Source organism: Hypanus sabinus, chromosome 17, assembly GCF_030144855.1.
Source record: "Hypanus sabinus isolate sHypSab1 chromosome 17, sHypSab1.hap1, whole genome shotgun sequence".
Taxonomy (NCBI): domain Eukaryota; kingdom Metazoa; phylum Chordata; class Chondrichthyes; order Myliobatiformes; family Dasyatidae; genus Hypanus; species Hypanus sabinus.
In genome coordinates this window covers 18365671-18382150 of record NC_082722.1, presented here as the reverse complement: position 1 = coordinate 18382150, position 16480 = coordinate 18365671, and the positions used below count along the sequence as shown (strand labels likewise).

At 42.3% G+C, this 16480-nt stretch overlaps 1 protein-coding gene across 1 annotated transcript in view; it reads right to left on the bottom strand.

Moving 5' to 3' along the window:
• Positions 1-16480, bottom strand: part of hsf4 (heat shock transcription factor 4) — a 121463-nt gene that overhangs the window by 15397 nt on the left and 89586 nt on the right. Inside the window, exons 9-12 of the mRNA XM_059993413.1 lie at positions 10643-10742; positions 10101-10234; positions 2801-3016; positions 1431-1536 (exon numbers count right to left, since the gene is read on the bottom strand). Of these exons, the coding sequence (XP_059849396.1) occupies positions 1431-1536; positions 2801-3016; positions 10101-10234; positions 10643-10742 (556 nt within the window). The remainder of the gene's footprint in view (positions 1-1430; positions 1537-2800; positions 3017-10100; positions 10235-10642; positions 10743-16480) is intronic.

The window sequence follows — 16480 nt, the reverse complement described above, 5'->3', positions numbered from 1 at the left end:
CAACAATAAAGATTCAGGAAAAGGACAGAAAGAAGTGTTTTCTTTTTGAGACCTACATTATAGGATCTCCATTCTTCTCCTATCAGATTCCTTCTTCTCTAGCCTTTACCTTTTCTACCTATCACCTCCCAGCTTCCTACTTCATCCCCCCTCCCCCACCCACCTAGGTTCACCTATCACCTCCTAGCTTGTACTCCTCCTTCTTTTTCTGGCATCTTCCCCTTATCCTTCCATTTCTGACAAAGGGCTCTGACCTGAGTCGCTGACTGTATTGATTTCCATAGATGCTGCCTGACCTGCTGAGTTCCTCCAGCATTTTTCGTGTGTGTGTGTGTGTCTCACATACACTTCCTCTCACTCAACAGCATGCAAGTTGGTCATTCCTTCCCTGAATAATCCCCTTCTTGTCTGGGTCCTGGAAGGTGGTGAGGGAGGAGCTGTAGGCAGAAATCCCACCCTTTGTGGTGGTAGAGCGAAGGTGCTGGATGAAGCAGCCTTCCAGTCTCCATGGTTCTCATCGACTTAGAGGAGGCCACACAAAGGAGCCAGTAGCACTTGGTACAGTCTTCCCTCACCACCAATCAGGGCTCCAATAGTCCTTCCAGGTGAGGCAATGGTTCATCTGTAAGTCTGTCGGGATCATCTACTGTATCCAGTGCTCTGGGTGCAGCCTCCTCTAGGAGACTTTAACCACCTTTACTGTTTTTGCCTCTACCCCACTTCAGGCATCCACCACTCTGGGTAAAGAACTTGCCTTACACATCACTTTCACTTTAAATGCACGTCCTCTAGTATTTTTTTCCCAGGTTTAAATTAGTCAGGGTCTTAACTCGAAACATCACTGCTTCTTCCCCTCCATAGATGCTGCCTGTCCTGCTGGCATTTTGTGCGTGTAATTGAAAATCTTCATGTTCTTTTTTTATATACCTAACTGACACAGTTGGGTAAATGAAGCAGCCATAGAGCAGGCCATGTGAAAGTTACCTGAAGATGAAAAGCCTAAATATTTAAGCAGGTTCAAGCACAGACTCAGAACATTGCAGGCAATGCCCGTGTTAACTGCTCAGACCCAAAAGCTTTGATGTGCATTTTTTCTGGGGTACCGCTATGCAGTCACTCACAGAGTCCTATAGACGAGGGGATATTGTGGGATTTTGGTGCCAGAAGCAAAAAGAACAGATTGCTGATGTGCATCGAAATCTGGAAGATGCAGACCTTGGGGACTCTCACATTCTCGCGCACTCACTACCCTTGTCCCTCTGAACTGTGTAGCTGATGGGTTTATCAGGGTTGCTGCGCTCCATCCTGTTGAACACACACACTACTGATGTGGTGTACGGAAGATTGGAAGGGCTGGTAGAGTTAATAACCTCCTCAGCACTGCTTCAAACCCTATTCCAAATGCTGTGAGAGAGGCCTCCAGGACTTACGTGCATGATTGTGGAATGCTCCAGACTGTACTGCTGGCTGCGGAGCACTGACTGCAAACCATCCATGTTCATTTCAATGTTCTGCATGTGGTCAGATGCCTTGTTCCTGGAAATCCAAAAAGTTCTTTACAAAAGGACAGCTGTGGGCATTAAATGTCAACCAATGACTGCCATCTCATTATGTGACTCAAACAGGACACACAACCTAGAACACTACAGCACAGTACAGGCCCTTCAGACTATGATGTTGTGCTAAGCTATCAAAATCTAACCCTTCCCTCCCACATAGCCCTCTATTTTTCTATCACCCATGTGCTTATCTAAGAGCTTCTTAAGTGCCACATAGTATCTAGAATTTATATTATTGGAAAGCGCCCACAGCCTAACACCCCAAAATTTTGTTTACACATCACATAGCCCTCCTCTCAGCTACTTCAACTAATCCTTTAGAATACTCTTCCACTCCTCCTGCCAGCTCAACACATCCAGCTTCACTCTGAGACTTTTACGGTATCTAACTCAACTGTTCTGCTCCTTTTTGCTGCAACTCTGAAACTGTTGCAGTCTTTATTGGAAAACCGCATTCAGGACTCTTATAATCCCAACTGAAAAATCAGGAAACTGGGACTAGCTCAGATAAACATCCTGCTCGGCATGGATGAGTTGAGCCAAAGGACCTGTTTCCATGTGAGGGAACTCTATCACTCTACACAAGCTCAGTGAACCGGGAAGGGCCAGGTTCTATGACACAATCCACGTTCTGCCGTTCTCAGATTTCAAATCATGGCCTGTTAAAAGTGAACTGGAGTCAATGCGATTTCCCTTGAGGAACATTGTTGGTTAAGATATCCCAGTGTATCCAAATGAATGGCGGAGACCGATAGAGTTTAGCATCAGAGGGGTGGGAGTCAGTGTTGAACTCAATGTAGTCCCTTATGGTCTCCGGGTCTATATTTTTCCTTAAAGTTTACTTCCGAAGCATTTTCCATGAGTGTGTATAACTGCAAGGCAGTGGAGGTTTGAGATCAGAATTTTCCAACTCCTAGATGAGCTGCCAACCACGGCTAATGAGTCCCATTTGCCCAGATGGACTGATGTCTATGATAAACTGTATCTGACACAAAACATATGTAGAATCAGAACCCTTACTATGGAAAGGGGCTACAGTACAGTAATGGCCCAGATTTGTGCATTCCAAAGGAATGTGCTGTTCCAACACAAAGCTGTGATCCATACGTCCCTATTCTTTAAATAAACTTCAGTTGTCATTGATTGTACTGTTACTCTGTGAAATGCCATACTGAATGTGGTCTTTGCTGCAGAAACAATACCACCTGTGCACGTAGTCTCACCATTGTGTGAAGACTCACCTGTCTACAGGAGCAACCTTTCCTCTCCTGTCCATGTGCTGCCCTGTGGTGTAACTGGGTCTTCCCTCCAAAACAGACTCAACCACTGAGACCGGTAACACAGGAGGCTCCAGACATGCAGAGCACGGATTCCCCGGAACCATTGTGTCCGCCTGCACCTGGACTCCGATCCCTGGGCTAGCCGGCTCCTCTTTAAAAGCCATCATGCACTTCTCCCTGTTTATGTTGAGACAATTGAAATATCATGTTGAGGTTTTTTTGAATCCAGATTGTACATCAAATTTGTTATATCAGGCAAACAGGAAAGCAATGTATTTGGAGTTTAGAATGTGGATACTTATGCATCACGTCACAACTATTTCACTAGAAGAATGTTAATTTTGCCCTTTCGTATTTAACTTTGTTATAATGGTTTATCATTTTCACCAGCTTCTGAGCTGCCTTAATAACTATTGCTCATTAGCACTCACATCTACAGTGTTGAAATGCTTTGACAGGTTTGTCATGACTAGACTGAACTCCTGCCTCAACAAGGACCTGGACCCACTGCAATTTGCCTATCGTCACAACGGGTCAATGGCAGACGAAATCTCAATGGCTCTTCACATAACTTTATAATGCCTGGACAACACAAACACCTGTCAGGATGCTGTTCATCGACTATAGCTCAGCATTTAAGGTCATCATTCCCACAATCCTGATTGAGAATTTACAGAACCTGGGCCTCTGTTCCTCCCTCTGCAATTGGATCCTCAGCTTCCTAACCAGAAGAGCACAATCTGTGCGGATTGGTGATAACATCTCCTCTTTGCTGACGATCAACACTGGCACACCTCAGGGGTGTGTGCTTAGCCCACTGCTCTACTCTCTATACTCCCATGACTGTGTGGCTAGGCATAGCTCAGATAACATCTATAAATTTGCCGATGATACAACTAAATCAGCTGATCATACAGTTATAAAAAAGGCAAGACAGTGACTATACACCATTAGGAGTTTGAAGAGATGTGGTATGTCAACAAATACACTCAAAACCTTCTATAGAATCAGAATCAGGTTAATTATCACCAGTGTGTGATGTGTAATTTGTTGACTTAGCAGCAGCAGTTCAATGCAATACATAATCTAGAAGAAAGAGAAAACATAATAATAAATAAAATAAAATGTAATAATAAACAAGTAAATCAATTACATGTATTGAATAGATATTTTTAAAATGTGCAAAAACAGAAAATACTGTATATTAAAAAAAGTGATTATGAGTTCCATGTCCATTTCGGAATTAGATGGCTGAGGGGAAGAAGCTGTTCTTGAATCACTGAATGTGTGCCTTCAGGCTTCTGTACCTCCTATCTGATGGTAACTGTAACTAAAGTGCATGTCCTGGGTGCTGGAGGTCCTTAATAATGGACACTGCCTTTCTGAGACACTGCTCCCTAAAGATGTCCTGGGTACTTTTTAGGCTAGTATCCAAGATGGAGCTGACTAGATTTACAACCTTCTGCAGCTTCTTTCAGTCCTGTGCAGTAGCCCCTCCATACCAGACAGTGATGCAGCCTGTCAGAATGCTCTCCACAGTACAACTATAGAAGTTTTTGAGTGTATTTGTTGACATGCCAAATTTCTTCAATCTCCTAATAAAGTACAGCTGCTGTTTTGCCTTCTTTATGACTACATCAATATGTTGGGATCAGGTTAGATCCTCAGAGATCTTGACACAGAGGAACTTGACGCTGCTCACTCTCTCCACTTCTGATCCCTCGATGAGGATTGGTATGTGTTCCTTCGTCTTACCCTTGCTGAAGTCCATTATCAGCTCTTTTGTCTTACTGATGTTGATGCCAGGTTGTTGCTGCGACACCACTCCACTAGTTGGCATATCTCACTCTTGTACATCCTCTCATTACCACCTGAGATTCTACCAACCATGGCTGTATCATCAGCAAACTTGAGCTATGCCTAGCCACACAGTCATGTGTAGACAGAGAGTAGAGCAGTGGGCTGAGCACATACCCCTGAGGTACACCAGTGTACTGTGGAGAGCATTCCGATTGGCTGCATCACTGTCTAGTATGGGGAAGGGGTCTATCACACAGGACCAAAAGAGGCTGCAGAAGGTCATAAATTTAGTCAGCTCCATCTTGGGTACTAGCCTACAAAGTACCCAGGACATCTTCAGGGAGCAGTGTCTCAGAAAGGCAGCGTCCATTATTAAGGACTTCCAGCACCCAGGACATGCCCTTTTCTCACTGTTACCATCAGATAGGAAGTACAGAAGCCTGAAGGCACACACTCAACAATTCAGGAACAGCTTCTTCCCCTCTGCCATCCAATCCCTAAATGGACATTGAATCCTTGGACACTACCTCACTTTTTAAATATATATTATTTCTGAGTTTTTTGCATGATTTTTAATCCTTTCAATATACGTATGTTGTATTTGATTTACTTATTTATTATTATTTTAATTTTTCTATATTATGTATTGCATTGAAGTGCTGCTGCTAAGTTAACAAATTTCATGACACACGCTGGTGATAATAAACCTGATTCTGAATCCTGAGTCTGGAATCAATAGACTGTCCAATTTCAACAGGAAGCTGGAATTAGAATTCCTCACATAGAAGGGGATTCACAATTGCAAACAAATTCCCAGGTAACTTTCTAACTTCTTACCAGCATTTGACTTTGGAGGGCCAATACCTAAATGAACAGATTGCAGCTTCAGCCTACTTACGTAACCAACACAATATATGGTAAAGCAAAGTACCAATGAATTCCTTTTGGTCCCATTTCCACATGGACTGCACAGCCTCTATCCATCTGGGATAGAAGTATTCAATCACAAATGCAAACAGCTCATTAATATAGGAACATTACATTCTTTTCAGGTGAACTGAGCAGACAGGAGTCAGAAATAGATCTGGTAACTAACGTAACATTGTTGTTAAAATGCCCTGCGTTCACAGCAATAAATTTATAACTTGAGCTTTTCTTGTTAATTATGGAAGACATACATTAACATTACTCCTTTCCTGTTCAACACCCACTTTGGAAATGTTGAATACAAAGTCAAAATCAAAGAACTTATGTCACCGTAAACTACCTTGAGATTAATTTTCACCATATAACCATATAACAATTACAGGATGGAAACAGGCCATCTCGGCCCTTCTAGTCCATGCCGAACACTTACTCTCATCTAGTCCCACCAACCTGCACTCAGCCCATAACCCTCCACTCCCTTCCTGTCCATATACCTATTCAATTTCTTTTTTAAATGACAAATTCGAATTTTCTTGCAGGTATTTACAGGAAAATATAATATAATAGAATTTATGAAAAACATACATAAACAAAGACCGACAAACAACCAAGGTGCAAAATAAGACAAATTGTGGAAATAAATAAATAAATAATATGGCGGACATGATTTGTAGAGTCCTTGAGAGTGCATCTGAAGGTTGTGAAATCAGTGCAGAGTTGAGATAAGGGAAGTTATTCACACTGGTTCAGGAGCCTGATAGTTGTAGGCATACACACACAATTTGATAAGGTAATTTTGTAGTTTATCATCAGATCAGTAAGATAACACCTCTGTATATTCTTTGAATACAGGATCCTCTACTATGCAAGAGGATAGATGGGAGATGTTTTAAATGTCCCATTTAACAACAGCTCCTGTAACTCTGTACCTCCTTCTCTATTCTCCACCGGATCATCTGTCCTCAAGCTCCTAATGAAATATAGCCACTGTCATGTCTTCTTTGTATTTGCATTAATATCTTGGGTACAGGACTGATCCTCAGAGTCTGATGCCCAGGAACTTGTAATTGCTCATCCTTTCCACTTCTGGTCCCTTGACGTGTGTGTTCCCTCGATTTCCCCTTCTTGAAGTCGACAATCAATAATTCCTGTGTCTTAGTGACATTGAGTGAAAGGTTGTTGCTGTGACACCTCTCAACCAGCTGCTCTATCGTGCTCCTGTAAGCTTCGTCACCTGAAATCTGCCAACAATAGTTGTGTTGTCAGCAAGTTTATACACTGAGTTTGAGCTGTGCCGAGCCACACAATTGAGAGGAGAGCTAAGCATGCATCCTCGAAATGTACTTATCACGAGCCCTGCAGGACTCTGTGCAGTTCCAAAGAGCATCGGGCTTCGAGGTTTCTCGAGCGCCTCTATTTACTAATTCCTGACTTAACTAGAGCCATTAAGCCCTTGTACTTTCTGTTTAATATCAAGTTAATTGTGACTGGCATAGCTTTCCCGCTTTCTATGATTATTTAATTCAGACTCATAATTAGCTCTGTGGCGGAGTCCTTGTGTTGAGAATGATTTGCCCGCAGTATCACTCAGTCATGCCACTGATGCTGGGTTGGTATTCCTATGGATAACCTCTTGTTTCCGTCTCTACCTAGGTTCAGTCATTGCCAGTGCTCACTCTGACATGTGCCAGTGTCGACTGTCAGCCAGGAGCAGATGTTACTTCTGATCTGCACTGACTGTGGTCTCCCAGTGAGGAAGTCAAGGAGCCAGTTGCAGAGAGAGGTACAGAGGCCCAGGTTTTGGAGCTTTTTGATTAAAACTGAGGGTATGATTGTGTTGAACACTGAACTGTAATCAATAAACAACAGCCTGACATTGGCTTAACTATTGTCCAGGTGATCCAAGACCAAATAGAGAGCCAGTGAGATTGCATTGTTGTAGAGCTATTGTGGCGATAGGCAAATAGCAGAAGGTGCAGGTCTTTGCTTAGGCAGTTGATTCTAGCCGTGACCAAACTCTCAAAGCACTTCACCTCATTAGATGTGAGTGCCGCTGGCCAATAGCTCACCCTTCTTAGGTCACCGGCATGACTGTTGCCCTTTTGAAGGAAGTGAGAACCTCCTTGAACCCCCTCCACTTGGTTGGCACAGGTTTTCAGTACCCATCAGGTACACCATCAGGACCCGATGTCTTACAAGGGTTCACTTGCTTGAAAATGTTCTGACGGCAGCCTCTGAGACAGTGATCACAGGAGCACCAGATGCTATAGGGATTCACATAGATGTAGTGTTATTCTCAAGTCAAGTAATTTTTTATTGTCATTTCGACCATAACTGCTGGTACAGTACACAGTAAAAACGAGACAACGTTTTTCAGGACTATAGTGCTACACGGAACAGTACAAAAACTACACTGAACTACGTAAAAACAACACAAAAAAAAACTACACTAGACTACAGACCTACCCAAAACTGCATAAAGTGCACGAAACAGTGCAGGCATTACAATAAATAATAAACAAGACAATAGGCACAGTAGAGGGCAGTAAGTTGGTGTCAGTCCAGTCTCTGGGTATTGAGTCTGATGGTTTGGGGGAAGAAACTGTTACATAGTCTGGTTGTGAGAGCCCGAATGCTCTGGTGCCTTTTCCCAGATGGCAGGAGGGAGAAGAGTTTGTATGAGGGGTGCATGGGGTCCTTCATAATGCTGTTTGCCTTGGGATGCATCATGTACTGTAAATGTCTGTAATGGTGGGAAGAGAGACCCCGATGATCTTCTCCGCTGACCTCACTACCTGCAAAAAGCCCTTTCAAAGCCAGCATAAAAGGTGTTGAGCTCATCTGGGAGTGAAGGTCACTGCTATTCATGATGACAGGTTTGTGTGGTAAAAAGTAATGGCCTGCAAAACCTTCCAGAGCTGATGTCCTTTGATTCCATCTCTAATCTCAATCAGGATTGTTTTCTCACCCTCATTTTATCTTTCAGTAGGCTGTAAATGGAATTTTTGTAAAGTCCTGTATCACTGGTCTTGAATGCCACGTACCTAGCCCTCAGAAGACTACAAATGTCCAGGTTCATCCATGGCTTTTGGTTTTGATATGTCTGGTATGTTTTTGAAGGCACACAGTCATCCACACAGGTCTTGATTGAGTTGGTGACAACTGTTGTGTATTCATTCTGCCTTGAAGATTAATCCCTGCATCTTGTCCAGTCCACTGACTCAAAGTAGTCCTGTAAGTGTTCCTCCATCTCCAGTGACCATACCTTCTTGGACCTCACCACTAGTGCTGTGGCCTTTTTTCCCTGCTTATATGCTGGAAGTAGAAATACAGCCAGGTGACTGGACTTTCTAAAGTATTGGCATGGGATGACATGGTAAGAATTCTTGATGGTAGTGTAACAGTGCTCAGACATGTTGGCTCCTCTGGTTCCACAGGTGATATGTAGTGGTTCAGAAACTTTTTTCAAGCTGACCTGCAATGATAGGGAAGGCATCAGGTGCTGAATTTCGTGATTACGTTGTTCAGCTACTCCTGTACCTGCCTGATGTCAGCCTGAGATGGAACATACACCACTGCCAGGTGGATAGCAAAAATACCCTCAGCAGATAAAATGGACGACAGTGAACCCAAGGTGTTCCAGATCGGGTGAGCAGGACGAAGAAAGAACCACCATGTTTGTGCACCACAATGAGTTAATCATAAAGCATACTCCACCTCCTCTGCCTTTAAAAGACAGAGTTGTCCCATCTTTGTGGAGAATGGCGAATCCATCGGGCTGCAGTGCTGCATTCAAAATTGCCGGCCTGAGTCCCTGATACAACAGTCATGCTCTGAGGTCTTCAGTTTTATTTTCCAGAGACTGCAGGGTAGTTGGGAGCGGAAGTCTGAGGACTCTGCGTTTTGATCGTACTCGTAGACGGGCATGGTGTCCCCACTTGCGTTTCAGTCATACCCGTAGACGGGCGTGGCACCCCCACTTCCGTTTTCTCACAGGACAACTGCACTGACAACCTGAGTCTGCGGTCCGAGGTTCGGTGATTTTGAGTATTGATAGTCTCTTTAAACACCTTAAAACAATGCTGCTTACTGAAGTACCCATGGATGTGAGTGTGGATTTCATCTAAATGGGAATATTTGATGATTCCCATTGGAGCTGCACGAAAAGAGTTACTATTTAACGGGGCCATACTGGATTAATCTGAGCTGTAGAGTTGTTGAAGGTGAGTCCGTAGGTTGTGGAATCAGTTCAGTGTTGGGGTGACTGAAGTTTTCAACCTGATTCAGGAGCCTGATGTTGAGGGTTAATATCTGTTTCTGAACCTGTAGTACAATGAACTGCATTAAGAGGAACTAGAATGAGCTATTTTTGAACACCAATACAACATGATACAGGCAAGCTAGGAATCATTTGTGCATATGTAACTTTTTGCATTTTGCTGTTGAATCCTTATTAAGGTTAATAGCAGAGCAACTTTCTTCCTTATCCCAATATACAAAGTGGTCTAATTGTCCTCATATGCCAATGACCCACCTCTGCTCCTTGCGTGCGGGCTGACTGGTAGCACCACTGGGCTGAGAGAGATCTGTGATGTCAGAAATGATTGGCCCTTCAGAAACTGGGCTGTTGGTATAGGCCGTGGAGCACAAGGCAGCTTCTGTGGACGGCTGGAAAATCGACCAAGTTAACAACATTACCAATGGAACAGAAGTAACGTTTATAAAACCATTAACAACAATTAGCCCAGACCTGGAAGTATTTCTGTTCTTTAAAGAGAAGGGAAACTGAAACCTGCTGGTAAGTATATACAGGAAAATTGAGTAACATAACAGTGAGATTCAGTTAACCCAAGGAGAAATAGTCCTCCTACATTCAATACAGAGGCTTGCGCAAGAAGATTGGTAAAATGCCACAAAGGAATAGCCATTAGCCCAAATTTCAGGAAGAGGGGGAGTGAAGTATTGGAAGTTACTGATTATCTGTACTTATAACCCAACCTGAGCTGCACTGAATTGAGCAATCACACTACTTTATTACAACCGAATTGTTTGAATGCCAGGAAGCTTGTTACATACCAAGTGAATGAAATAGGGATCCTGATGCGGTTCTATTGACAGATGTCGACCATATTTGGTGACAGGAGGCATAGGGCTGTTGTCATCCAGCATCAGAGGTCTGCAAGATGAAGAGCAAGATTGATCCAATCCAAAGCTTTGAGCTTATACAGTATTAAATCCCTCTGAACACCACATTGGGCATGTAGTCTACCTGAAGGTTGTCGCTTCAGGGGCTGCACTGGCTTTACACAAAATGGTTACTTAATTATCATTTATGACTGGTTACCAATGATATATAAAAATGATGTCAAGGATGTTGGTAGATGTTACTGGCCAAGGCTTTGGCTGCAGTGTTAGTACACAGACCTAAACTTGCAATTTAAATGTGTAAGGTTTTGTTATGTACAACAGACAACATAGCTGATGTTGAGTAGAATTCAGGATTTTCATCTCCAAAAGTGCCCAAAGCAGACTGGGTAAAAGGTTAAACACAGCTTCAAATTACTATATTTTATAGAACCAGATGAATGTAAGGCAGTGTTTGTAAGTGATTGTGAAGGTTGGTTTAGATCTATTCTGGTCTATAAGCCTCACACAAGACGGTTGACTCTTAATAGCACTCTGATATTATGCAGTTAAATTCTATCAAGAAAATTATGCTAACCCACAAAAATGAATGAAACCAGACTGACTAAGGCAGTAGACTTGGAGACAGTCAACCTTGGAATCAAGTGAGTATTTGTTTGCTGGTCCCAAGCACGGGAGAGTTCTTCCAGATACTAGTCAAGCAATAGCTCAGAATTTTATCATACACCCAAAGGTCTGCACTCCTACAGCCCGCTCCATCAGTACACCCTGTTCCATAGCTAAGGTTGATCCACTGATCAGACCTGTGCAGATAGAAAGGGTTAACTGGCCATGGGAGTCAATTCTCAACTGCATGAAGGCTCATGATGTTATATCAAACATGATTAACATGTGCAGATAAATCATTACTCCTCCATTCTGAAGAAACACTGAAAGTGGCAAGGACAAAGGATACACTTAGGGTGGGGGTACTTCATTGTCAGTCACTAGAAATGCCTTTGTGGCACCAGTCTTCGCTCCCAGATGAGTTCAATGCCTTTTATGCCCCCTTTGACCATCAAAACAGCTTCATGAACTCCCACGATGACCCTGTGATTTTAATCTCCAAGACTGACGTGGGAGCATCCTTCATGAGAGTGAAACCGGGTAGATTATCTGGCCAGAGTGGCTACCTGGCCAAGCACCAAAGACCCGTGTTGATCAACTGGCTGGAGTGTTCTCTGATATTCTTAACCGCTCACTTTGGCAGCCTGCTATACCCACCTGCTTCAAGCAGGCTTCAATTATACCAGTGCCCAAGAAGAATGTGGCAACTTTTTTCAATGACTATTGTCTTGTAGCACTTACATCCACTGTGCTGAAGTGCTTTGAGAGGCTGGTGATGAAACTTATCAACTCATGCCTGAGAAGCGACTCGGATCCACATCAATTTGCCTACCGGAGCAACAGGTACACAGCAGATGCTATTTCATTGGCTCTTCACTCAACCCTGGAACATCAGGATAGTGAAGAAATATATATCAGGATTCTCTGGGTTGACTACTATCATTACTGAATAATAGTATTCATTACTATCATCCCCTCAAAACCTAGGCCTCAATACCGTCTTGTGCAGCTGGATTCTTGATTTTCTCACTTACAGCAAAACACTATAGCAAATTCCTAATACATGTAAATAAATATGGCAGATAAAGTTGATCCTTGGAACTATTCTAGGAAGGGGCAGCATTGGCATCTATCTGGAAAACCTCCCAGCTATATCCCACGTATGAAGCCCAGCAAATGACTTAAACTGAGGAGTCTTCTTGTAGATCTCATCCCAGGTTAGACCCATCCAGAACCTGCAAGGTCATTCAACTAAATGGAGATTATATAGTTGGTAAGTTACATTTATCTTATTTCAATTACATTCATTTTCAGTGATGCTTGCAATGATTTGCTAATTGTTTCCACATAATTAATTTTCTACTTTTAATAATTTTTAACATATATAATTGTTCATTCAATTTTTTAATGGTTTTTGAATGTTTTGGGTATTAGGCATACCAAAAAAGGCATGAGAGCTCTGACAGATGGCAGTAAAGCTAACAGTGTGGCTTTGCCATCTGTTAAAGATTTTCTCAGTAGTTTAGTGGCCCGTTCCAGCCTCACACGCATGACCTGATTGTGGTGGATGAGCCAATGGCTTCGCCAAATATTTGCTGACTGCAGCCAAGATTTCACTCAGCAAGATCTTCTCTCGGGAAACATTCTGGGTAGGAGTGGGGCAGTTGGGTATCTCAGTTGTGATACAATTTCATGTTGAGTTTGTTGGCTTGTCTGAGTGTACTTGTGTGCATGTATGCATACACACATGTAATGGAAACCTAAGAGTTAGGATTTTGGAAATAATCCCTATATCCCTATATATAAGGAAGAATAAGGCTGGTTCTTTTGATAGACATTGGAGTGCATAGTTCAGATTTTGCAATGCTTTTTAGAGCAACACACACAAAATGCTGCAGGAACTCAGAGAACATGGATATAAAGTTGGCTGGCTGCAGAAGGCAAAGAGAGGAAAATAAAGGGGTAGCCTCTTCTAGTTGGCTGCAAGTGACTAATGGTCGCTTCCTTTCACGTTATACGTCAATAATATGGATGACGGAATTGATGGCTGCGTGGCCAAGTTTGTGGATGATATGAAGATAGGTGGAGGAGTAGGTAGTATTGAAGAAGCAGGAAATCTGCAGAAAGACTTAGATTTGGTAAATGGGCAAAAGTAGTAATAGATTGAATATAGTTTAGGAAAGTGTATTTATCCATCTACCTATCCATTTATTTATGTATCTATTTATTTGTTTGTTTATTAATTTGGAGATACCATGTTGAATAGGCTCTTCTGGCCTTTCGGGCCACATTGCCTCACATCGCCCGATTTTGCTGTAGCCCAATCACGGGACTATTACAATGACCAATTAACCTAGCAACTGGTATGTCCTTTGACTACGGGAGGAAACTGAAGTACCTGGAGGAAACACACAGTCATGGGGAGAATATATGAACTCCCTACAGACAGCAGTGGGAATTGAATCCAGGTCACTGGTAGAGTAAAGCATTGTGTTAAGAACTATGCTATTGTGTCAGCCTGAATATGGTCATGCACTTTCTCAGAAGGAATAAATGCATAAACTATGTTTTAACCAGCAGAAAATTCAGAAATAAGAGGTGCAAAGGGGCATGTGAGTCCTTGTACAGGATTCCCTTGAGGTTAACTTGCAGGTTGAGTTGGCAGTAAGGAAGGTAAATGCATTCATTTCAAGAGGAACAGAATGTATGTAATGCTGCCGCTTTGTAAGGCATTGGTCAGACTGCATTTGTCAACATGCAGAAGCTGCTCACCTCTTTCATGAGCAACAAAAAGCCCATCGAGGGCTTGCTTAAGCAGCCCAAGTTTTCAGATAAGGATATGCTAACATTGGAGAGGGTCCAGAGGAGGTTCACGAGAATGATCCCGGGAATGAGAGGGTTAACATATGAGGAGCATTTTATAGCTCTGGGCCTGTACTCACTGGAGTCTAGAAGAATGAGAAGTGATCTTGCTGAAACTTAAATACTGAAAGGCTTAGGTAGAGTGGACATGGAGAGGGAGTCTCCATAGTGAGAGAATCCTGGACTAGAGAGCCCACGTCAGAACAGGATGTCCCTTTATAAGAGAGACGAGGAGGAATTTCTTCAGCCAGAGGGTGGTGAGTCTGTGGAATTCATTGTCATAGATGGTTTTGGAGGCTGTTGTGTATTTAGCATTTCAGTAATATTGTAACTATATTGTTTCAGTAAACATTCTTTACTTGTTTAAATAATTATGGGTTATATATAAAAATACATGAATTGCATTCATCATAACACTGCCAAATGATATACGTGTGCCTCACTTAAAGTAAACATGAAGTTGGACTCGCATTCTGGACTCCCTTGGTTTTGCTTTCAATTTGTTTATGGTTATGAGTTACAGAACGTAACAGTGGTGATGAGCAAGTTTTAAACGAATCTGAGATGACTACCTACCTGTTGAAGCACAGTGAGACATTCAAATTAACAAAAAGTGCAGCATGGGTTTTCTGCAGAAAAGGACATGGTCGAGTTGAAAAAGAGGTGGGAAAAAAGACAAATTCACAGGTTCATAAACAGTGAGTACAGGGTGATAATAATCATAAATTCATGAACAAAGGAAAGTAGAAATGGCTGGCTACATCTGAATGATAACACATTTGATTGCACAAGAGATAACTGGATATTGTATATTGAGCAGATTGAGCAGTATTTTGAAGCAAAAGAGACAGCTAATAAGACGTGAGTGCCAGTTTTGCTAAGTGCATTGGATTTAAAGGCACATAGTTTGCTTGAAGTTTAACTGCTTCAACCAAACCAGCCAAAATGAACTTCGACAATATCATGAAAGTAATAAAAGAACATTTAGAACTGAAGCCATTGTTGACCGCAGAACGGATTAGGTTTCATAAAGGGATCAAAAGGAAGGGGAGCTCATTACAGTGTACGTGGCTGTATTAGAGAGATTGAACATTGTCAGGTTGATAATGAGCTTAATGATGCAATGAGAGATCACTTAGTTTGTGGAAACTTACAAGAAAGCATTCAAAAGTGGCTGCTAACCGAAGCACAACTTACATTTAAAAGAGCAGTTGAAATAGCTGTATCAAAAGAAACTGTAGACAAAGACAGAAATGAAATGAGTTGCAGCCAGAAATGAAAGTCGAGTGAACAAATTTGCAACTTCTAAACAGAAACTGGCCTGGCAGAACAAATTCTGTTACCGTTGTGGCAGGGGCTCACACACACAGCAGACCAATGCAGGATTAAAGGTGAAACTTGCAGAAAATGCAATAAAGTAGGACACATACAAAGAGCATGTCGGGCAGACAAAAATAAATGATATGAACTGCACAGGGAAGAGAAAAAGATTGAAAGTGACAGTTTTGAATGCAGCACTATTCTGCATAACATTAATGATAATGATGAAATTGACACAGGTCTGCATAACCTTGAGATTTACAAGGTGAAAACTAACAACAGGCAAGAAATATGGCTCATAGCAGAAGTGAGCAGCAAATTAATTAAAATAGAACTGGACACCTGCTCGGCTGTTTCAGCCATTCCACAAAGTAAGCTTGAACAGCATTTCAAATATACTGAACCTAAGCCTACAGATAACCGACCGAGAACTTATACTGCAGAAAATATAACTCCTATGGGAATGACATTCGCAACTGTGAAACAGAACAATTAACAAGCTAATTTGGGCTTGTACGTGGTAAAAACAGGAGGGCCAGCATTGTAGGGGCATGACTGGCTGAGCCAACCACAACTTAATTGGAGATCTAGCCACCAGTTGTATGCCACATCCCTTGTCAACTGAAAGCAAATTAAGAAAAGCAGTGCTCAAGGATGGCATTGGAGAACTCAAACATATCAAAGGTAAAATAGTGTTAAATGCCATAGCCAAGTTTTACAAAGTCTGTTCATTTCCTTATACCATCTGTGATAAAGTAGCCACTGAGCTAGATAGCATGGAGCTCAAGAAACTCTTTCCAAGGTTGAATGGAGTCCATGGGAATTGCCAGTGACCTCTGCAGCCTAGAAGAATGGTTCTGTCAGGATCTATCATGATTTTAAGTTCACCATCAATCTGGTACTGAAAGTAGAGCAATACCCTCTGCCCAGGTCAGACCTTTGCAAACCTTTCTGGAGGCACAGGGAGTGAGAATGTTGTGT